Consider the following 25,088-nt stretch of genomic DNA (forward strand, 5'->3'; position numbering starts at 1 on the left):
TGGATAGGAGAATCATGTACTGGGTAAGTTTGTCCTTTTATCGCCTTTCTTCACTGGATACAAAGGTGAAATCCGTGAAGAAAATTGATCGCGTATGATCGCTTTGACGTTACATAAACAAACGATCATAAATTGTGTATCCTTGCACTACTAGAGATTTTGTCCATGAAAACCCAATGACAAAAATGTTCACCCTGTGAAAAGTGAAGTTTTAATTGGGTGGCACCAATGAAATTTTATTTTCATAGCATTTTCATAGGAAAATTTAATGAAAACCCAATGAAAAATTACCACTGAAAACTCTGTGAAACTGCTTTTCATGAAATTTTCATTGGTAATGTTTCATTGGTTTTTCATTAAATTTTCCTATGAAAATGCTATGAAAATAAAATTTCATTGGTGCCACCCGATGAAAATTTTACTTTTCACACGGTGAACACTTTTTTCATAGGATTTTCATGGAGAAAGCTCCAGTAGTGTTGGGTCTACTGCAACGAAATGAAGATTTTCTAACTCTTCTTGAGTAGGCGAATAAGATGATATCCAGGTTTGTATTGTTAGTGCCTTCCTTCACTAAGAAAGAGGCATTCAAAAAATTTACGAATTTTTTTCAATATATGCAAATATTTCACCAATTGATTTCAGTGCTTTATACTGGAAATTTAGGCTTGTGCTATTGTGTCTATATAGTTTTCGCAGATCTGGTCACGTATATAGCATTGTGCTTCATAATATTGTATGTGTTGTCGCTATGATTTTGAATTATTAATAAAACTGGCCTACATGGAAGTTCTATACTCTTGTCATACATAACATTTGGTAGGCAAGTAACACTTTTCAACAGCATATGATCATTGCAAAGTTCTGAAACAAGTTCTTTATTATGACTCCAAAATTAATTTTAATGAATGTCTCTGAATGCTCTCTTTATAACCTACAGATATACTGTGAAGGCTTGAAGTTATAATATTGTGCTGTATACATATGTGTTGTTGTGTTTCTACGTGTTTTGTGTTGTTTGGTCCCCAGTATAATATGTGACCAGATTGAGGATGTGGGTACTAAACTACATCCCCATTACAACCTGAATGGAATATTTGTATTAATTACAAAGTCAATTTAGGGCTGAAAATTACATGACCATAGCATAGCCAACGCAGTAAAAGTTATGAGTCATGGAAGAATAGGCATAGTTTTCTCAAGCCTAGTTACATATGTATAATGGTATAACTGTGATTGTTGTCGTAGTGTGTAACTTATTTAGACTGGTTTAAGTACATATCTTTATAGTCAGAGCATGAGTGTGGAGTGAAAGAGCAATGCAGAATTGCGGAACGGTTCTTCCTGAAGTCCTTACAGTGCCCAACAGAAATAATTATTCAACCGGTGACCAGTATAATGGCTAGAGCTACAGTAGATATGCCGTTTAGTCTACTATTTGTCCAGAATTATTTGCAGAACATGGAGAAGAAGAGTATTATAGTATTATGAAGTACTGCAGTGTGCCTTTTGTGTTATAATTATTTATCATGTACAAAATTGCTTGAGGGTGGGTGACTAAGTGAACATGTCAGGTGACTAACAGCCCGTTTACACTAGCCATCTAGTTCAAACTATCTCAAATCAGTGCGGTTTCCAAGTAAGTGTAAATGCATACCATATCGAACCAAACTGTGTCAAACTGCTCTGAAATGGACCTGCTAGGGATATGGGTCTGGTTCGATCTAGTTTGCTCTACTTACTCAGCTCAGTATAAACAGTTGCAAACCTGCAGTTCGATTTGACTCTAATAAGTGGAATAAGGATACGGAGAACTACAACTAAATTGGCGACTGTAATGGCAAAATGAAACAACAGTGAAGTATTTAGGGGATGATACAGAAGGACAGCTTCAAGAACAACAAAAGGACTCTGAAACAAACAGGTACACGTGCGAATGAATAGTTAACCAACTCCACAGAGTTAAGAGGTTGTCACCAATGCTGAAAACTTTATCATGCCTACTAACCTTACGATAACAGAGCACACAAATTTTTTAACTCCATCGACAATCTCTACTTTGATGAAAATTATGATTGTGGGTTTAAGTTTTTTTGGTGATTGGAGTGGGCTTGGCCTTTGTAGTATAAATGGGGCTAAAAAATCAATCTAGATCAAACTGAAGTGATCTCGTCCAGAGCGACCTGTAGTGTAAACAGGCTGTAAGTGATTTAGTAGACCTGTAAATGAGCTATACCATAGATAGTCTAATCCACACAAAAGCAGCCAAGCTGTGAAAAAAATGGTGCGGCCTTAAAAAGCCTGGGTGAAAAAAGTTGTAAAGTCAAAGGTGGCGGCCAAGAAATGACTGCAATGATGTAAATTTTAACAATGCCACACAGCCATTAATAAGATTTTTTAGCATTAACATCATTGCAGCCATTTCTTAGCAGCCATTTTTCCACCTTTGATTCACAACTTTTTTCACCCAGGCTTTTTAAGGCTGCACCATTTTTTCACAGCTTGGCTGTTTTTGTGTGGATTTCACTTCTTTTTGTACTTTATAAGGCCCCAAAACCAGCCTATGGCTGACTTTGAGGTTTGTTTTTACTTACATTTCTTCTTTTCTATGTAGATACAATGATGATTATTGAAAACAGACTTATAAAACTTATAAATGTATTTCATTGCATGATGTAATTCAATATTTGATAATATTATTGTACTACTCTAATAGAGTGCACATTTTTTGAGGACTTCTAATAGAACATACATAGAATGTTCTAGAACAATCTAGTACTTCTATTGGTAGATCTATGAAATTACAAACGTTTGATTATAAGCAGATTTCAACTAGAAATTTCATTTATAAAGCAGAAATTAAGTGAGGTGATCAGCCAAGATAGCAGTGGTTCAGTGGTTAAGGATGCAGGTGTTAGGTATGGAAGTCCCTGGTTTGAACTCTGGTAAGTTTGCTTTCGACATTTTTGTACACCTTTTTTACCAGGCGGTGACTGCTCTATTAGAGTGTCTCGATCCTGTGATTTTACACTTGCTTGGTTTTTGCTATATAACTTTGTCGCTGTAACTCTATTGCTATTCAAACTATCAAAAGACACTGCTACGATGATCAGCCTTTCTACACACCAATTTTCAAGTTATTTCTATACTTGGTTACCCTGTAGCTGTGACAGAAATTTGATCTTTTTTACGTGAATAAATGCTCATAACTCCTTAAATATTCTTGAGATTCACAACAAACTTGGTACGTGAATCCACCGTTACACGCTCTTCATTCGTGCCAAAGATCGAGGCAATCGAGTTACATATTTGCATTTTGTAGCAATTTTTTGCCAAGTGTGAGAAAAGATATCGAAGCCCCTGTAGCCCCCATATGGCGTAAGAAGAAAAAACGAAGAAATTAAAATGAAATTTTGAATGCCCACATCTCGCAAATGGCTGTTGCAAATTTAATCAAATTTGCTGTGTGGTGTACCCTACCTGGGGGAGAGCTATAATGCAAAAATGGTGTGCTTTGGAGAAGGGGCCATGGAGCTATGCACACATGAAAAAGCTGTTTTCTTTCTTCCTGTTAATATATTCATGGTGTGGTTGCCAGCTTTCTTGGCTGCACGACACACTACCATGTGTCTTGATATCAGTTTTCAACTATTTCCTTTGATGCAGATATTCTTCAATCCTATTTAGCTTCTTAACTTTAAAAAATGTTACCGAGGGGAGTAAGGATCTCATCAAATGGGCAGTGATTGTAATGTACTAATATGGTTGATTGTAAAAACACCAGTGATTGAACCTACCTATATAGGCTGGTAGCTAGGTAATGTAGAACTACAAGAACAGGTAATAATACGACATTTGTGTAAAGTGTATAGTACACTATAATGTGTTGTATTCATGTAGTCATTCTAGTATGGTGGTGTACGTTATAAGATCTGATTGTTATGTATTTGGCAAATTCTTTTTGTAGTGGTGGTCATTTCTGGTATTACTAATGCACAACGATGTTCTAGTGGACGTGACATTGAGTTGTCAGTGGATGATCAACTAGTAACTACAACACTATATAAACCCTTTAATTCTTCATTTACTGTGAGATGTAGAAGATGTACTAATAGTAGGAGACCATCTTGGTTCAATTCTAGTGGAACTAAAATATCAACTTCCTGTGGTAGTGGTGTTCCAATATGTACTAAGAATGGTGGTGAACGTTCAGATAAAGATTTGATATTTTCTTTTTTTGAAGAATCATTTGAAGGAGAGTATCGGTGCACAAGAAGTAATAAAGATGGAATCATAGACATCAAAATATTACTTGGTTAGCTGCATTTTATTAATTCCAAAGCCACTTCAGACCTATTTGTCATATATTCATATACCCATGTAGCTGTAATAACTAGCACAATATTTTATGTTGTGCATGATTTAAATGTAATGCATAGTAGAATATGTGTTATTAGTGGAGCCAATCTTGCATAACGGAATGGTCAATTAATTTGAAGACTTGTATGGAATTGTCAAATGGGAATTGTCAGATGCAAACCTACAGAAAATAAGCCCTCTTTATAAAACCTGTTTAAGGAAATTTATTGTTGAAATTTTAATGATGGCAAAGTTTTAAATATATGTTAAAGTGTATTATGCATATGTTACCACTGGAAATGACCACAATCTTTCAAGCAGAGTAAAATAAAGTAGGAGGGTTCCAGTGATCAAAATAGTGAAACAAGGAATATGGTTAATACAACATAGCTGTGTGTGAAAATCCATACATTAGCGTGTTACCACCATCTGTTGAATGCTGAATTAGGAATTTCCCATGTATCTATGTTGTAATAGCTACCATAATCCACATACAGTGGTCCCTTAATATCCGAATAGAGTATTTTGTCTAAAGTGTGTGTTCTATTAGAGTGATTGACCAGGAATCTATTATCCGAACTTTTTGATTATCTAAACACTCTCAGGGCCCGATAGTAGAGGGAGCACTGTATCTTGTTTTACTACTTTTTATTGCTGGAACCTTTAAATCAATAACATTTGTGACCGTCTCAGCAAAAACCTGACTTGTTCACACAAGCATGCGTATTGAGAAAAACGAAATTTAGAAATAATTCATAGAAATTACGCATGCTACAAAGAATAATATGCAAGTTTTTATCAGGCCAGTATTTGAAGAAGGAAGACTTAAATTGATTAAAACTATATACCATCTTATTCGCCTGCTCATGGAGCGATCGAAAATCTTGGTTTCGTTTCTGTAGCTTTAGTGGTATGCATGTCACGTGCGTTTGTTTGCGATGCGGTAAACATTAACAAAATCGTCATCGTTTCTTCTACCAAACCGCTTTCATATCCATATGCGCAAGTGTCTACAGGGCTAACACCATACCTTGGCTGATGTACTGATCCATGGTGAACAGTTTAAGCCAAATTGCAATGCTGTAGGCTAAACCAAACGGACGTTATGACTGCAAATGTAAGTGCCTGTAGTTTATTTTTAGTATAGTCACTGTACAAATCGATTATCTTACTCTTCCTACTGGCTAGTGCTATAATTTCAAAACTACGCACCACAGAAGGCTGAAACTTTGGTGATCCATTCCTTGGACACTGCTAATAATGCTGAGTGAATAAAACAAAATTAATTGTGCAAACAAGTTGGGTTTTTGCTGAGATGGTCACATTTTAAAATTACATTAGTTATTGCTTTTCATTATAGCATAACTATGATATTCATGTGAGGTTATTAGAGTATTTCAATCTTGCTGCTTATCATGGGTGAATTATGCAGTAGATTAAGAGGTGTGGTTGTCATGTCTAGTTTTCTATAGCAAAACTGCAACCAATTTCAGCTAGATCAAGAGGCAGGTAATCTCCATGCTTTGATTGTTAAGGGCATGGCAGTGTGTTTTGATCGTTTAAGGGTAGGTTACCATACAACAGCTTATAAATGCAGTACAGGTAGCTACTCCCTCTTACAGTAGTGTAAGTGCTTTAATTAGTTTTGTGGTGCTCCTCTAAGGCAAATGCATGTCAACATGGAAAATTAAATGTCTTCACATGCATGGAGAAGAAGGCAACCATGTAATTGAACATACATAAAAGGAAAGACCAAATACAGAAGGCATGCACAGACACTGGTCAGAACCAGAAAAGTCACATGCCACTATCGAGTTTGTTATTGTGCTGCAAAATGGTGGCTATATGCTTTTTTTTTGTTTGCTTTAGCTCTAGTCTTATGGTCAGACAAGCAGGTAGGCTGGCAGACCAAAAGTTAGGTTTTGGCAATTTTTAACTCAATATCGAGACACACCGTAGTGTGTTATGCGGCCAAGAAAACCAGCACGCCACACCATGAGTATTTTTACAGGTAGAACCAAAACACAATTTTCATGAATATAAGGGCACATTGCTTACATGCTAGATGCAGTAGGAAATGTCATTTAATTCAGTTAACTGGATAATCAACATAATAGTAGTCAACTGCACTTTAACCACTAAATAAACAAGTGTGTTATACTACAGTATGATTGTATTATTGCTATAGACCATTTTCACGTAACACGGAGAAGCCGCTCAAGTGAATTTTCCATTTCGTGGTAGGTAATAGGTAACTTCCGTTGTAACGAAGCTGTAGCTGTATGTTTATACTTTAATGACAATTTGAAGTAAACTAACTGATGCATGGCAGATCAACTGGATCAATCTATTCAGTCTCGTTTACTGAAAGGAAATGAACTATCAGACAGCGATATAGCTGTACTAAGGGACGATTTAGTTGTGAAGATCGATGAACTGCGGAAGATTGCGAGTAGCTTGTTCGTTCGCCTTACCGGCTCCAAGGACATCGTAGACAGGATAGTTGGAATGGCACAGATAGGGGCGGTTTATGATTCATCCGGCGAAGAGAATGGTGAAGATATGATAGCTATTTCGTACTTGACCAAAGAAGTAAAATCTTTTCTCAAGAGTTTGCCGTCGTTTTCAAACGTTACGCAGTGGAGCAAGAAGTTGAGTGGCATCCTTGCTGAGTTCACATTGATCAATATAGTAATTTATCTCGTGTATGGACGGGATAAAACTTTTGACATGCAAGCATTGAGAGCTCACAAGTCTCTGAAAGCATACAAGTACTTCTTTGATGGCTATGTCAAGAATGTCTGGGTGTACCGGTGTTCAAGTGAAAACCAGTTAAACTTGAGAGTGTTGTATTTCCGTACCTTTGTTTATCACTCTTTCACCACTGATACACCTTATGAAGTGTTTGTGTCACTCAATGGAGATAATAGAGATGTTTATGCTGGACAATGTGCTTGTGTTTCTGGGTAAGTCATTAGCTAACATTGTGAGATAACAACAATCATTAATTGTATCAACATAATTGATTCCATTATGTGATTTGTTAAAATTATCAATCAGTATTAATTATCTATATTCATTATGATTGTAATTATATTTTATTATACAGACTGGGACAAGCTTGTAACCATATTGCAGCACTATTGTTTTTCATTGACTACCATGCCAAAGATGTTGAATTACCAGTGGAGCTTTCTAAAACTTCTGTCCCTATGAAATGGAACCAACCCCCCAAGAAAGCAGTGAATCCGGCTTGTGCAAGTGATATGACTTTTGTTAAACCAAGTCACGGTGATGTTCCAGAAGTGAGCAAGTCTACAGGTCGCAGTGCATTTGATCCATGTCGCACCGAAGATCGTTTATTACACAAAGAAAGACTGCAACAGCTCATGGTCCGCCTGGAGAAAACTGTACCAAACACTGGACTGATGCAATTTTGGCAGCCTGGTCACTCAGGAAGCCAGGTCCATGTAGAAACTTTGTGGCAGCATGTTATTTTTTCACACCAGCATGCATCTACAGTAGTGCAAGAAAAATTTTTTGTTCCAGAGGTTGCACAGTGTTACGACTACCTTCGTGATATGACCATATCAAGTGATGAAGCTGCAAAGATTGAAGAAGCAACAAGAGGGCAAGGAGAGAATGACCTTTGGATAGTACTGAGGAATGGCAGGATAACTAGTTCAAGATTTGGAGAGATACTCCATCGAAGAGAGTCTACCAATCCAAGAAGGCTAGTTCGAGATTTTTTGGGATATGGTGGGCCAATGACTATACTACCACCACAGATTAGATGGGGGAAGGAGAATGAAGACAAGGCACGGAAATGCTACATAGATAGTCGACATCATGCTGGTGAGACAATCATAGTAGAGAACAGTGGGTTACATCTTATGGCAGAAAAAGCTTATCTTGGTGCATCATCTGATGGCAAAGTTACTTGCACAAGTGTGGACACATGCTGTAGTGGTTGTTTGGAAATCAAGTGTCCATACAGCATTGACAAATGCATCACTGTGGAGATGACACCAGGTGAAATTGCTGACAAATTTGGAGAGAACTTTTTTCTGAAAAGAGGAGAAGATGGAGAGTTGCACCTTTCTCAGCAGCATCATTATTTTGCGCAAGTGCAGAGAGAGCTGGCTGTAATGAACAGAGAATGGTGTGACTTTGTTGTGTATAGCAATGGAGAAGTAGTTGTTGACTGTATATTGGCAGACCTGGAGTACTGGGGTACACTAGAAGAAAAGCTGGAGGAGTTCTATGTCCGTTATATGGTTCCTGAGATCTTGTCTGGAAGGATCTTTCTAGAGGAATACCAGTGCTAAGTGTTAGTTCAATGATTTGGTTTGTGGTCAACAAGCTATGCATGTATAATGTACTAGTTATCTTGTCCTGTACTTGTTAACAACAATGTATGCTTGTTATGATGTAATTACAACATGTACATACTTAAATAGTAATCAGCTATTGTATACACACTTGCTAATTCTATTTCTGTAAATGGTTTTAATATTTAATATGAAACAAGTGGTACATCAAAATTAGTAAGATACATACAAACAAGGTTAATATCCAATTGCATGGGAGGACTGGCATCTCTCTTCTCAGATATGGCAAGGCAGCCCAATTACTTTTTATTGACGTGGCAATTTCATCGCCACTATAGTGACTATACACTGTAAAAATTTGGTAGTGAATATCATTACTATTTTCTGCCATAATAGCTTCTAACTATTTTTGTATAGTGACATTCACTACTTTTGTAGTGGCCTTCACTACTCTTTTGTAGTAACTTCTAATCTATCTATATTCTTCAGGTATATAGCTATGGCTATGCGGCTATAGTTTTGGCTTGAGTTTTGTTGTTCAAATTTGCATGATTGAGATACATGTAGCTATATACTAAAAGAGTTAATAGGTTGATACATGTGTCACTATGTGATTGTGATGTTGCATTTTTCTGTGAACTGATCCTTTACAAGAGGTAACTATGGCTAACTTATTTGACTATGGCCAGCTAGTTACAAAATTCTTGAGGAAATTCTATATTGGGCTGTGCTACTAACTGAAAGAAGAGAGGAGCTTGCAGAAGAGCCAGCTCTTTCTCACAGTATAATGATGCAATCGGATGTTCACCGATTCTCTACTAGGAGTTAGGAATTACTTAGTTATTCAAACTCCATAAATAACCTTAAAACTTTAGGTAAAAAGTATCAGTATTATTCAACTACCCTAATAGAACAGTCACTACTCTAATAGAGCAGTCATTACTGTAGTTCGAGAATCCGGATATCTGGGTTCTGGATAACTGAGGTTCCACCTGTAATCTGAGATTTTTTGGTATATGGCTATGGAATTATGACTATCAAAATACAAAATTATTTTGGGAGTGCTATGCCATTTACAAAGAGAGAAGCCTCACAGCATATAGTGATTCCCTACTGCAAATTTGAAACTAATGTGAGATTGTTTGCTAACTGGCTGGTGGTGATGAAATTATCTCCTCAATTATGTTGAAATTCTATGATTAGGCGATTGTGCCATCTTAGATGAGAGAAGCCAGCTGTTCCTCACAGCATGGTGATGCAATTGGATGTTCACTCGGTCCGTATTGCAAGTTTGAAATTACTTTGGAATTGTTTACTATCTGGCTGGTGGAAATGAAATTGTCACGTCAATCAGATTATGAAATTTATTTTTGGGTTGTCGTGCCATCTAAGAAGACAGAGGTCAGCTGTTCCTCACAGCATGGTGATACAATTGGATGTTCACTCAATTCATATTGCAAGTTTGAAATTAATCTGAGATTGTTTGCTATCTGGCTGGTGTCAATGAAATTCACGCCAATAATCGCATATGTATTTGTGGGTATATTATAGCTATTTCATCGCCATCAGCCTTATAGCAAACTGTCTCGGATTAATTTCAAACTTGCAATGCGGACTGAATGAACATCCAATTGCATCACCATGCTGTGAGAAAGAGTTGGCTTCTGTCTTTTCAGATAGCAGAGCAGCTCAAACTTAGAATTTTGTATTTTTATCGATGTAGTATATTTCAGATAGCATACATTAATTTCAAACTTGCATTATGGACTGAGGGGACATCCAACTGCATCACCATGCTGCAAGGAAGAGCTGGTTTCTCTCTTATTGGTTGGAAGGGTAGTCCCAACATAAACTATTTGGGTTTTTACCAAGGAAATAAACCTTGTGCAGTGCATCCAGCAAGACCTTTACCCAATACTATACATGTTAGTTGAGCACAACTACCCTAGATATCATTCAGTTAATGAGAATATTCGGATATGTCCTGCAGAAGTAGCTGTGTTTACAATGACACATTTTAAACTCAAGTACCGCAACATGCAAAAATTTAAAGTGGTTATTTATCAAACCAAAATGATTGTGCCTCCGGTTTTATAGTGGTTTGAGCATCAGTGTAGTAAGATAAACACCCGGCCTGCAGTGGTAAATAAATTTATTTGGTGAACATTGATTTTTTCATTGGGAATCCTACCGAAGTATTATATACTATAATGTGTGCTAAAACAAACCACTAACAGACCATACATGTGTAAACTGCTTAACACTCTCACAAGCTATGCACCTGTGTTTGAGAGGATCACAGGTAATTTGGAGGTCAGGTACAAATATTGTTGATCATTGGGCTGGTCTCCCAGTTGTTATGCCTGTCGACCTTAAAGTAATTTAGGTAGTGACTAATTGTTTTTTTCAATTATTTTAAATTAAGTTATTTTCACAAGTGATGACCTGTTTTGATTTAGCTGTTTTTTGTGATTTGTCTTGTGGTTTGGTAAGTATAATTATTATATACTCACCTGTGGTTTGAGGCATGTGACACTAATGCAGGTCATACCTATTTGCAGGGGCTAATAATAGCCCACGGCAGGAGCCAGTACAACTGATCATCCAAGCCAGTGCATGCTAATATCCTGTGCCATGCTGGGTAACCAATCACCCCAGCCAGTAAGTGTAACGACGACAGAAGGATGCCAAGGCTCAATTGCTTTGGAGGGATAACTTGCTTCGTTTTTGGCTCACATAAGACTGGTCATAATTTAAACAGAGTGTACACTTTTATACATTATATCACGTGCACATAATGATGACATCATAATAATAACACACATTAAAAGTGTTCGAGTCCTGCTCGCAATATAATTTAGATAATCATTCCTCAGTCTTGACAGTAAGAGTCCACCTGCTGGATTCATTTTATAGACATACCTCATGTCTTTGATGAAGGGTGGCAGCAGGTAATGTTGCTCCTAAGTTTGTTCATATAAACAGACAGGTCCTAGGGATATATGGAAATATGTTTTCTAAGTCCCATAATCGATTGTCCATTGTTAGCAAACTCAATTGCTAGAGGACGCCTACAATAATGCCAAACTATGCATGGTAGATTACGCATGAGCTCATTTGTTAAATAAAGTTTAAGTTTTTGTGCATATGGTGTTAGTGTTTTGTGTTGTGTGTGTTAGTTTTGAGGCATGCTATGTATCATATGAATTATGGCTCACTTCAGTGTATTACTCTTATGCACACCTCATCCTCAGTCATCAGAAAGTAAGAACCCCTCAGTGAAAATACACCTCGTAGCCTGTATTACAACTGTACTCTCCCAGCACAGAGTAGGTTATTAACCTGCACTAGCTTTGGTGATTGGTCGTACTGGCATGGTCTGCTACAACTGCAATTAGGCATAGCACACGTTAGTGTGTTATATGCCCCACACACAGGTGAGTATATACATGAATACTTACGTGGAATTAATTACTCCAAATACAATTACTGGAATCATTATATAGACATACCTGAAGACTTCGATGATGAGTGGCAGCAGGTAACGTTACCGCTACAATTGTTGTTTTAATCACTTCAGTATGCACTAAAACAATGCTCAAACAATAAAAACCTATATACCATCAGATTTTTCTGTTATTGGAGATCCGAAAGTCAAGGCCCTATATCCAAAAATTGTAAGTGTCCTATATGATGTACTACTGTACCAAGTTTCATGCTATTATCATAAAAGCAAAATTTTTGCACCAATCAGCTGCATCACAGAAACACATTTACTGTAGGTGTCACAATCCATTGTGTGGATGAAGGTTGTATTATAAGTAATACGTGGCAAAGAAGCCAAATTCTTCATGTAATGGTTGTAACACAGGCATGAGGGCTTTGCCTAATACGTATGCCCGAGGGCTAAGGGCATACATATCAAACAAAAGTCTGAATGCCTCATGTTACAGCTAATGAAGAACACTTTCAATCTAATAGCCTGCACCAGGCAATCATTGCGAGGGCAACCAATGGATATATACATGCCTGAATGATTTGATTATTGGTCAGCAGCTGGTACATTCTGGCTAAATTTGGCTATGATGAACAGAGATATCACAGAGAACTTCAGTTACACAACTTTAATGTATTAATCTGTGCAGTTGAATTATTTATCACACAATTACGAACTTGTCTTCAAGCTAATAAAGGCCTATAGATGGGTAAGCTGGTAGTTATTTTGTGTAGAGTGGTAATTTTGTGTTATCAGTAATGTGGGTGTGGAAAATGTGCAAAAGCAATTGCTATAGTACTATAGTTCTCACCCTAGCCCAATGTTTTTCAACATGTAGGATAGCGAGGATAACAAAACGCTTTCTGTCTGAGTGGTTTTCAACATGAGTATTAATCGATCTCCACAATCAATTTTGACCTTACTGTATTATAATTGCTGCCCAGTTGTAGCCCGGGCTACATTAAGATGTAGCCTGGACAAAATCACCAACTGGGCTACAATGTAGTCTGAGCAGCTTTTTTATCTGAGGTGTGAAAGTGATACATATGATACATAATGTACTATGCATGACATATCAAGACACATGGTGTCATGCGGCCCAAGAAGCCGGCGTGCCACACCGTGAGGATGTTGACAGGAAGAAAAAAAATGCAATTTTCACACCTTTGTAGTTCCATGATCTCTCGTTCGATTGGAACCAGTTTCACTGCAGAGGTGCCCGCCAGATATGCCACCCCTAATACCAAATTTGAAGAAAATCGCTCCAGCCATTTCCGAGGTATGAGTGACCAAAATTTCGTTTTTATTTATTTCTTTGTTTTTTTTCTTTGTCTTTTTGCACACTTTGAAAAATTGCTATAAAATGCAAATTCATTAATTTATCACCCTGAAACTTGGCACACTCAAAGGGAGTCTAAGGGTGAATCCTAGTACTACGTTTGGTGCAAATTCGATAAACAGTTCATGAGTTATGATCGACTATTCGTGTAAAACAAGATCGATTTGTTGTCACGCCTACAGGGCAAACCACTTGGAGGAATGAGTTGAAAAGCGACTTGTGGATAGACCAACCATTGTAGGAGTGCCTTTTGGTGTTTGAAAGGAATGGAAATAATGATCATGGAGATATGACTCGAAATCGAAGGTGTGTAACAAATGCACGATTGAGCTTCGTGTGTAGAGAGTTCAGCTACAACCGAATAACAATAACAAACAAATCACCCTGTAGAGAGGTCAGCTAGACAAAGTAACCCTGTACAGAGTTCAGCTACAAAGAAATAATACTGTAGAGAGTTCAGCTACAAACAAGCTACCTAATAGAGAGATCAGCTAGAAACAAGTCACCCTGTAGAGAGATCTCAATTAGAAACAAGTCACCTTGTAGAGAGATCAGCTACTAACAAATTACCCAGTAGAGAGTTCAGTTACAAGCAAATCACCTTGTAGAGAGTTCAGCTACAACCAAATCATCCTGTAGAGAGGTCAGCTAGACAAATCAACCCTGTAGAGAGTTCAGCTACAACCAAATCACCCTGTAACAAGTTCAGGTACAACCAAATCATCCTCTACAGAGCAGCTAGACAAATTAACCCTATAGGGAGTTCAGCTACAAAGAAATAACACTGTAGGGAGTCCAGCTACAAACAAGTTACCCTGTAGAGAGATCAGCTAGAAACAAGTCACCCTGTAGAGAGATCAGCTAGCAACAAATCACCTTGTAGACAGTTCAGCTACAAACAAGACACCTGTAGACAGTTCAGCCACAAACAAGTCACCCTGTAGAGAGTTTGGCTACATTTCAAGTCAGCTGGTAGAGAGTAGCTGCAAACCAGTTATCCTGCAGAGAAGAATTAGCGTATAATAAATATTATATAAAATTTATATAATTACTGATAAAATCACAAATAGTTAAAGTATTAAAAATCTACTTTAACTCTTTTCTTCTTTCTGTGGTAAAGAAAAAAGTAGCCCCCACTTTGGTGTATATACATACAAAAAGAAGTGATATCTAATACCAAGCTGTAAAAAAAAGGTCGGCACAAAATTCACTTGAATTGTTGTTATTAAAATTTTTACCATTAACCTACCATCACAGCCATTTCTTGGCTGTCACCTTGGATTTCACATCTTTTTTCACCATGGCCTTTTTGGGGGCCGCACCCTTTTTTTACAGCTTGGATGTTTAGATAATTAACTACATGACTTTCTAACTCACTATTTTGTACACGAGTTAACTTCTCACATAATATATAGTTTACCATAGTTTGGTGAGCTAGGCATTGCAAACCCACTCGAGTTGTGCCAAACCAACGTATCGGTTGTTTACTGTTGGTAAACTTTCTCTGGCCTCAGATTCAGGTGTTATATAAGTAGAATACACCTTATAGTCATGGTTTATATAATACATATTTATCTTTGTTAGAAATCACCACTCATCCTCAAGACAGACTAGTCCCAACTGGTTCACCAGTCAGTTTAACATGTAACATACAGAGTATAGCCATGACCAAAGTTAATATTAGATGACTTCACTTGTTTTATTGCTCTTTATTCTTATCGCTCCTACTCATATTGTAACCTCACGTTTGTTTGTTTATTTTTCTTGTAACACAATTTTGTGACTGGTGAAGCAATGTACATTACATAAAAGGAAAGAGTAGTGCTGGCCAGGGATATAATAAAAATCAATTAAGCAGCTTAATGTATGCCCCAACTATCAATTACAATGTGGCCATTCTGCTTCAGTTTCAGCTTTGTTCCACCCATTGTGTGGCATTACAAGTGAAGAACAGTATACGAGAAGTATCCTATGGAAATTGTGACTAAATGCACCCCCTGACTATGAATTACTGAGAAGTAAAGCCGCCATTTTGCTTTATTTTCAAGAAGTTTCATTGATCATAGGTTTACAGCATGGGCTATAGTACTTGTGAGGTGTTATTCATATGCTATACAGCCTGTACACAATATTTATCTAAAGAAACAATTGTGGGTTTTGCTGGTTTTAGATTACCATCTGACTGTCTATGGTATGTTATCACAGTAGCTAATACCTATCATGGACATTACTTAGAAGTTGCTTATTTGCATTTTCTCAAATGTACAGACAATCCGTTTTAAGTGTTTTAGATCTATTGCTTGTTATACAGGTCCTCCAGAGATCACAGATCACCCAACAGGTGGTGATGTACCAATGGGAAGAAGCATCACTCTCATGTGTACAGCTAGTGGTCTAGGAACACTAGTATATTCCTGGGAGAGAAGAAGTTCTGGTAGTAGATGGGCTACTGTTAGTAATGATAACACAACATCATACACTACTGATACAACACTGACTATTGGAGAGTACATGTACAGGTGTAATGTGAGCAATGAGACTGGATCAGTTGTGTCTGATAGTGCTACTGTGAATGTGTATGGTGAGTATTGTCTTAACAGGTAAAACATGATGACACAAAAGTCCACAGGTCCTCCCACTATCACAATTCACCCCACCAGTCAGTTGACAACTGTTAGTATGAGTGTTACTCTGAATTGTGAGGGAACTGGTAGAGGATCAATTACATATCAATGGCAGACTAGGAATATTAATGGAGGACAATGGAGTGATATTAGTAATAGTAATAACAGGAGACTTGTTGTGAGTAACTTACAAGAGTCACAACAGTACAGGTGTGTAGTGTCCAATGAAGCTGGTAGGACAAGATCAAATGTTTCTACAATTACTGTTTTGAGTAAGATAGACTGTTTGTTTGTCATACTTTCTTCATATTCCATTTGCGCTAGAAATCACTACTCATCCTCACGACAGACTAGTCCCAGTTGGTTCACCAGTCAGTTTAACATGTACATCATCAGTATCATCTGATGTGACATTCTCATGGACTAGTGATGGTAGAGATGTTACAGGACAATCAACATCAACTGCTGACACTAGTATACTAACAATTAAGAAAGTAAGGCGAAGAGATGATGGTAGTTACGTGTGCAGTGTAAGGAGTGGATCATTATCAGTAATGTCTTACACTGCTACCCTGACTGTCTATGGTATGTGCAAATTGTTTGGTATACTGCACTCATTAGTGTATCTACTCATCTGTGTTTGCACAAATGCTATCAGTGGCTAAAAAAAACTTTTTACAACTAGCCCTAACCTGAGGGGTATATACATAGTGTTTGAAGTAAGTACATTTTGTGCTGTATATTGCCATGATTGCCTAGACAGTAAGTAAACAGAGGACTTGTGTGACTAAGTGCCAGTAAAGAGGAAAACTGTAGGGATTTCTGACTAGCTAGTGTGGTCTGGGGTATACTCCTTCAGGGAAATTTTTGAAACATAAGTGTGCCAAGATTGAATCTGGAAGCAATTTTATAGAAATGATTGAGATCTGAAAGTAGTTAGCAATTTCAAGCTGATGGGACAAAATGTTAAAATAAGAAATACGTATATCAAGACTCACAGCCAGTAAAGCAGAAACGCATGCCGCAGACAATAAATGACGCGACCACTACACTATCAACGTTTACAGGAATGAACGTTGATAGTAAGATAGACTGTTTGTTTGTCATGCTTTCTTACTTTCTTCATATTCCATTTGTGCTAGAAATCACTACTCATCCTCAAGACAGACTAGTCCCAGTTGGTTCATCAGTCAATTTAACATGTACATCATCAGTATCATCTGATGTGACATTCTCATGGACTAGTGATGGTAGAGATGTTACAGGACAATCAACATCAACTGGTGACACCAGTATACTAACAATTACTAGTGTGAGGAGTAGTGATGATGGTAGTTATGTGTGTACTGTGAGGAGTGGATCATTATCAGTGATGTCTAACACTGCTACCCTGACTGTCTATGGTATGTGCAAATTGTTTGGTATACTGCACTCATTAGTGTATCTACTCATCTGTGTTTGCACAAATGCTATCAGTGGCTAAAAAAACTTTTTTTTTACAACTAGCCCTAACCTGAGGGGTATATACATAGTGTTTGAAGTAAGTACATTTTGTGCTGTATATTGTCATGATTGCCTAGACAGTAAGTAAACAGAGGGCTTGTGTGACTAAGTGCCAGTAAAGAGGAAAACTGTAGGGATTTCTGACTAGCTAGTGTGGTCTGGGGTATACTCCTTCAGGGAAATTTTTGAAACATAAGTGTGCCAAGATTGAATCTGGAAGCAATTTTATAGAAATGATTGAGATCTGAAAGTAGTTAGCAATTTCAAGCTGATGGGACTGTGAGTCGCACGGCCAGTAAAGCAGAAACGCGTGCTGTAGACAATAAATGATGCCACCACTACACATGAGGATTTTACAGGAATGAACGTTGTCAAATTCGGCCTGCCTATAACTCACCCGTCATTTATGCTATCCCTCTGAAACTCTAGACTAAACTCATTGTGTCACTAGTAACTACCACACAAGCGGTGAAGCAAATCCATGCCGAATGTTTTGAGATTGAGATTGCCTACATCAAAGGGGAGGTTTCTTTTTTTTTTCATGCAGTTAGATGCAACCACAGGTGCATGCCTTGGGTTCCTTTGTGCATTCCGAACATTCATTGCCCTACCATCGCTTTAATATGTACTCAATCGATTCAAGATTCACATCATTGATTTTGCCACACATCATTACCCTATAGTTGTAATTTCAGCACCAAATGAAGTTTCAGTCATCCTCAGTTGACCTAGAGGCCAATTACAAAACCCATATTGTTGTTTTCCACAATACTCGCTTAGCATGTAGGGAAATGTGTCTATAAACTATTCTAAAGATTTCATTGTGATTGTTACATATGTTTTCGAGAATGGCTAGTTTGAAATTTGAATTAAGTCGCCCCCACGTAATTTGCTTTCTAAGGCACGGCTTAAGAATTTAAAGAATGATACAGAACACAACTGCGGTCACCGGTTATTCACTGGGCTGTGAATAGTAAGTGTAGTTAACATAATCAGTGCATGTAGCCATAAAAGAAGTGTGCAAAAACTATTCCATTGTTCAAGAATGGCTAGTTTTGAAGTTTGAATTTAGTCGCCCCCACGTAATTTGTTCTCTCAGATTGACAAACAGTACAACTAGGTTATTGTTAGTGTAGTTAATCAGTGCATGTAGCCATAAAGCAAAAAACTATGCCATCGACACTAAGTATGTAGAACCGTCCAGCGCAATGCAGATCATTTATACCGTACGCTTTTTTGATGTCAAAAAATTTGACGAATCGGTTTAATTCGTCAAATGTTTATAAGCGCCCTTAAAAGTACAGGTTTTGCCTACAATTTCTTGATTTTCGTCAACATTTTATTTGTAAAATTTACTGAAGTCTGAATTCGTCAACTTTTTCTTTGCATATAAAGGCAAAATTCATGAAGAAAAATTGATCGCGTAAGATCACTTTGACATGACATAAACAAATGCTCATAACTTACGTATTCGTGGGTCTACTGCAACGAAAGAAAGCTTTTCCAACTCTTCTTGAGCAGGCAAATAAGATGATATCCAGGTTTTTATTATTATTCCCTTCCTTTACAAAGAAAGAGAGGTTTAAAAAATTTACGGAATTTTTTCAATGATACACAAGTATTTCACCCAATGTGTTCAATGCTTTATACTGTAATTTAGGCTTGTGCAATTATGTCCCTTTTTCACAATCCAGTCACATATAATAATAATCAATTAAGCAGCTTAATTTACACCCCGACTATCAATTACAATGTGGCCATTCTGCTTCAGTTAGCTTCGTTCCACCCATTGTGTGGCATTACAAGTGAAGAACAGTATATGAGAAGTATCCTATGGAAATTGTGATTAAATACACCCCCTGACTATGAATTACTGAGAAGTAAAGCAGCCATTTTGCTTTATTTTCTGGAAATTTCATTGATCATAGGTTTACAGAATGGGCTATAGTACTTGCGAGATGTTATTCATATGCTATATACAGCCTGTACACAATATTTTTCTAAAGAAACAATTGTGGGTTTTGCTGGTTTTAGATTACCATCTGAGTAAACTTGTTTTTTTGTTTTTTTTAACATATGTGTTATAATTTATATGATTAGGTCCTCCCACTATCACAACTCACCCCACCAGTCAGTTGATAACTGTTAGTATGAGCTGAATTGTGGCGGAACTGGTAGAGGATCAATTACATATCAATGGCAGACTAGGAATATTAATGGAGGACGATGGAGTAATATTAGTAATCAAGACACTAGGGCTGAGCAATAGTATCGATAGTGCGATATATCGCGATGGTAAATCATTATCGTTATCGCGATAGTAGGGATATCACTATCGTGATAGTTATGATAAGCTCAGATCTGCATTAAAATGGTATTAACAACCCTTCTATACTGTTTTACAGTTGGTATTACCAGCTTTCTTACAAAGGAGTGGCCTGTAAAAGCTTTACCAAAAGTCCGTATTCATCAGCCGCTCATGCAGTTAATTAACAAATGTCCTGTGCATGCAAAATAACTTTCTATATGACTGCAAATCATAGCTATACAACTAAGACTTTGTTAAGAGCAAAGTGTTTCATAAACTATCAGGATAGTATTCACTATCGCGATATTTAATGAGTAACTATCGTGATAGTAAAATTTTTACTATCGCTCAGCACTACAAGACACATGGTAGTGTGTCGTGCGGCCAAGAAAGCCGGCGACCACACCGTGAGTATATTTACAGGAAGAAAGAAAGCAGCTTTTTCACGCATGCATAGCTCCATGGCCCCTTCTCCAAAGCACGCTAATTTTGCATTATAGCTGTCCCCCAGGTAGGGTACGCCACACAGAAAATTTGATTAAATTTGCAACAGCCATTTTCGAGATATGGGCGTCCAAAATTTCGTTCTAATTTCTTCGTTTTTTTCTTCTTATGCCGTACGGGGGGCTACGGGGGCTTCGATTTATTTTCGCACACCGTGCAAAAATTGCTATAAAATGCAAACGTGTAACTCGATTGCCTCGATCTTTGGCACAAATGAAGAACGTGTAACGATGGATTCACGTACCAAGTTTGTTGTAAATCTGAGTAATATTCAAGGAGTTATGGACGTTTATTCTTGTAAAAATAAATCAAACTTCTGTCACGGCTACAGGGTAAACCAAGTATAGAAATAACTTGAAAATTGGTGTGTAGATAGGCTGATCATCGTAGCAGTGCCTTTTGATAGTTTGAATAGCAGTAGAGTTACAGCGACAAAGTTATAAAGCAAAAACTAAGCAAGTGTAAAATCGCGGGATCGAGATACTCTAATAGAGCAGTCACCACGGAGTAAAAAAGGTGTGCAAAAAATGTCAAAAAAAACAAACTTACCAGAGTTCGAACCAGGGACCTCCATACCTAACACCTGCATCCTTAACCACTGAACCACTGCTGCCTTGACTGATCACCTCACTTAATTTCTGCTTTATAAATGAAATTTCTAGTTGAAATCTGCTTATAATCAAATGTTTGTAATTTCATAGATCTACCAATAGAAGTACTAGATTGTTCTAGAGCATTCTGTGTATGTTCTATTAGAAATCCTCAAATAAAATGTGCACTCTATTAGAGTAGTACAATAATATTATCAAATATTGAATTAAATCATGCAATGAAATACATTTATAAGTCTGTCTTCAATAATCATCATTGTATCTACATAGAAAAGAAGAAATGTGAGTAAAAACAAACCTCAAAGTCAGCCATAGGCTGGTTTTGGGGCCTTATAAAGTACCAAAAGGAGTGAAATCCACACAAAAACAGCCAAGCTGTGAAAAAATGGTGCGGCCTTAAAAAGCCTGGGTGAAAAAAGTTGTGAAATCAAAGGTGGCGGCCAAGAAATGGCTGCAATGATGTTAATGCTAAAAAAATGGCTGTGTGCAAAATTTATTAGCATTAACATCATTGCAGCCATTTCTTGGCCACCACCTTTGATTTCACAACTTTTTTCACCCAGGCTTTTTAAGGCCGCACCATTTTTTCACAGCTTGGCTGTTTTTGTGTGGATAGTAATAACAGGAGACTTGTTGTGAGTAACTTACAAGAGTCACAACAGTACAGGTGTGTAGTGTCCAATGAAGCTGGTAGGACAAGATCAAATGTTGCTACTATCACTGTTTTGAGTAAGTTGGTAAACTATACCATGCAATTGTTTGTAAAATATTTGCTTTTAGAAATCACTACTCATCCTCAAAACCAAATAATACACAAACACAAATAATGTATCACTGTATATTAGGAATCTTGGAGATTTGGGTATTCCTAGCCAAAAATTCACCTAAAAACCAGCTTCACAACTCCATTTTGGCACCTTGGCAGTATTGGTTAGACATAACCAAGCCCAAGAGTGCCTTCAGTATGATCCTAAAGGCTTCCAATAAATTGTTACGAAATTTAAAAAGAATTTTATTCAATGGAATTTTCTACTGATTAACTGCCTGCCTGCCTGATGGCTTCAGGCAAGCGTAACTCGATAACGACTAAGGCTATGGGCTTGATTTTTTCACTGTTTGACATTGCTTCGTCCCGAGACGTGCCTTTTGGCATACCGCAGTACGTACAATGCATGCATCATGGACTTACCTTTGTCCTCCTTTGTGTCCCATTTCTTTTTGCTGACAGCCCAAGGTGTCGATTCGTGGTAGTGCGATGCATGGCTTCCCTACAGTACGTTTGTAAATGGAAATCGTCCATATTTTCTGTGGTGACTGGACTGATTGCAGAGACGATTCTAACACTGTTTTTCATTTGTATCACTGTGTAACAGGATAAACATAGCTGAAATCAAAGCATAATAGCTGCTGCACTTTCAAGGCAGTAATTGATAATTGGGGTTACGCGAATCATCATATTTTCATGGTGATTGGATTGTTGCAGAGGCACTTCTTCTACTGTTTTTCGTCTGTAGTATACTAACAATTACTAGTGTGAGGAGTAGTGATGATGGTAGTTATGTGTGTACTGTGAGTAATGGATCAGTATCAGTGATGTCGGACACTGCAATACTGACTGTCTATGGTATGTTATCACAGTAGCTAATACCTATCATGGATATTACTTAGAAGTTGCTTATTTGCATTTTCTCAAATGTACAGACAATCTGTTTTAAGTGTTTTAGATCTATTGCTTGTTATACAGGTCCTCCAGAGATCACAGATCACCCAACAGATGGTGATATACCAATGGGAAGAAGCATCACTCTCATGTGTACAGCTAGTGGTCTAGGAACACTAGTATATTCCTGGGAGAGAAGAAGTTCTGGTAGTAGTTGGACTACTGTTAGTAATGATAACACAACATCATACACTACTGATACAGCACTGACTATTGGAGAGTACATGTACAGGTGTAATGTGAGCAATGAGGCTGGATCAGTTGTGTCTAATACTGCTACTGTGAATGTGTATGGTGAGTATTGTCCTAACAGGTAAGACATGATGACACAAGTGTCCACAGGTTATCCCATTATCACAACTCACCCCACCAGTCGGTTGACAACTGTTAGTATGAGTGCTACTCTGAATTGTGAGGGAATTGGTAGAGGATCAATTACATATCAATGGGAGACTAGGAATTTTAGTGGAGGACAATGGAGTAATATTAGTAATAGTAATAACAGGAGAGTTGTTGTGAGTAACTTACAAGAGTCACAACAGTACAGGTGTGTAGTGTCCAATGAAGTTGGTGTGGCAAGATCAGACGTTGCCACTGTTACTGTTTTGAGTAAGCAAGTGGCTCTATTCCATTGTACTGAGTGTATATACATTAATCCTTACAGAAATCACCACTCACTCATCAAGTACTACTGTTATAGCATTACAAGATGTCACATTAACTTGTTCAGCATCTGTTGATGATGCGACCTACTTATGGCATCGTGATGGTGGTAGTGTTCCCTCCAGATCAAGAGGACAGAACACTAACACACTCACTATTACTAGAGCTACTCCACCTGATGAGGGAATGTATTATTGTATGGCTAACAAGGAGGGAATTAGTGTGGAGTCTAATAGAGCTACATTGACTGTAGATGGTAAGAGAATTATTCTTTGCTACACTAACATACATACAGTTTACCTGTTCACTTTCCCCAATATATACCATATAAGGCTGTAGGAATTAAATACATGGCAATGATGTACTTTAACTGATATTGTTTTCTGGTATTTAACTACATTGATAAATAATAATATTGCATGTGGTATTATATGGTTCTATAATTATTTCAATCTTTGGTGCTGTAGATTTGTTATTTATCAATGCCACGTCAAATAATTTCCTAAAAAATGAAACAGAAACTGTTCAGTTGACTGTGTTAGCTGATGGTGTAAAGAAAGAGAGCTTTGTATATCAATGGAGGGTCAAGAATAAAAATGATCTTCCTGATAAAGTTATCGGTGTTAATGGAACAGTATTAACGATTCCTAATCTTGTTAAAGCTGATGAAGGAGAATATTACTGTACTGTGACTAATGAGTGGGGTAGGAGTATGGAGTCCAACGCTGTCCGTGTGACCGTGTCAGGTATATGAATTTTTGTTTGTTCTCACTTGTGCTATTTCATAGAGAATAAAAATGAACAAAAGCATGAGTAATATAAATTTAAGGTGCATTTTGACAACTGTCAGCAAAGGTACTGCATAAAAGCCACATTCAAATAAACACATGTCTCGATTATAAGCTGGGAGAGGTTTTCCAGTACATTTGGAAATAAATGTCTGATCTCACATATAGGCCTGGGAAATTAATGGAGTCTACTGTTAATTCTTTCCCTCTGTTTTTTTTTCCCAACTTTGTAAACATTAAGTTTAGAGCTATCTGGGTGTATAAAGTCAACAGGTTTCCCATGCTTATACCACTACAACTTGAATTTGATTTAATGCCAAACTTCACTGGGACCTAAAGACCCGGTCTCAAATAAAGGTCCTATTCATTTTACAGGCCGGGTCAAAATGCTGGGAAGTAAATAAAAGCCCACAACAATACACTTACTAGGTTCATTCGTAACTGTTGACATTTTGTTATATATCTTTTCATAGCCAACTATCCACAGCTAACTGAGACCAGTGACAACAGCAGTGGTGATGGTGGTAGTGTAGTAGTACCAGTAGTTGGTGTGGTAGTATCACTTATCATCATTATAATCATCATCATTATCGTCATCTTAATGCTACTGTAAGTCATTTTTTATAATCGTTAACATTTTGTGCACAAGTTTACCACAATTAAGGTATTACAAAAGAAGGTATGAATCACAAAACTGGAGCTTGACAAGTACCACTAATGGTATACCAATGAGTGAGAAAAGTGCTGAAGCTATGAAAGGTGCTTCAGAGCCATCACAAGATTTACTAGAGGAAACAACAATCAGAGATGCATCTTTTAGTAAGCATAATCTTACAAACGGA

The 25,088-nt window shown here is 37.4% G+C and overlaps 1 protein-coding gene across 2 annotated transcripts in view; it reads left to right on the top strand.

The window, feature by feature from the left end:
- LOC136267019 (receptor-type tyrosine-protein phosphatase S-like) overlaps positions 1 to 25,088 on the top strand; it is a 66,171-nt gene that overhangs the window by 37,367 nt on the left and 3,716 nt on the right. The window contains exons 8-15 of one of the 2 annotated variants that reach the window (XM_066062072.1): positions 16,474 to 16,734; positions 17,292 to 17,552; positions 22,820 to 23,089; positions 23,138 to 23,404; positions 23,460 to 23,714; positions 23,926 to 24,204; positions 24,720 to 24,855; positions 24,911 to 25,065. In XM_066062072.1, coding sequence (XP_065918144.1) covers positions 16,474 to 16,734; positions 17,292 to 17,552; positions 22,820 to 23,089; positions 23,138 to 23,404; positions 23,460 to 23,714; positions 23,926 to 24,204; positions 24,720 to 24,855; positions 24,911 to 25,065 — 1,884 coding nt within the window. The remainder of the gene's footprint in view (positions 1 to 16,473; positions 16,735 to 17,291; positions 17,553 to 22,819; positions 23,090 to 23,137; positions 23,405 to 23,459; positions 23,715 to 23,925; positions 24,205 to 24,719; positions 24,856 to 24,910; positions 25,066 to 25,088) is intronic. The other variant, XM_066062073.1, reaches the window with a different exon arrangement.

The sequence above is a fragment of the Dysidea avara genome, chromosome 9, assembly GCF_963678975.1.
Source record: "Dysidea avara chromosome 9, odDysAvar1.4, whole genome shotgun sequence".
Classification (NCBI taxonomy): domain Eukaryota; kingdom Metazoa; phylum Porifera; class Demospongiae; order Dictyoceratida; family Dysideidae; genus Dysidea; species Dysidea avara.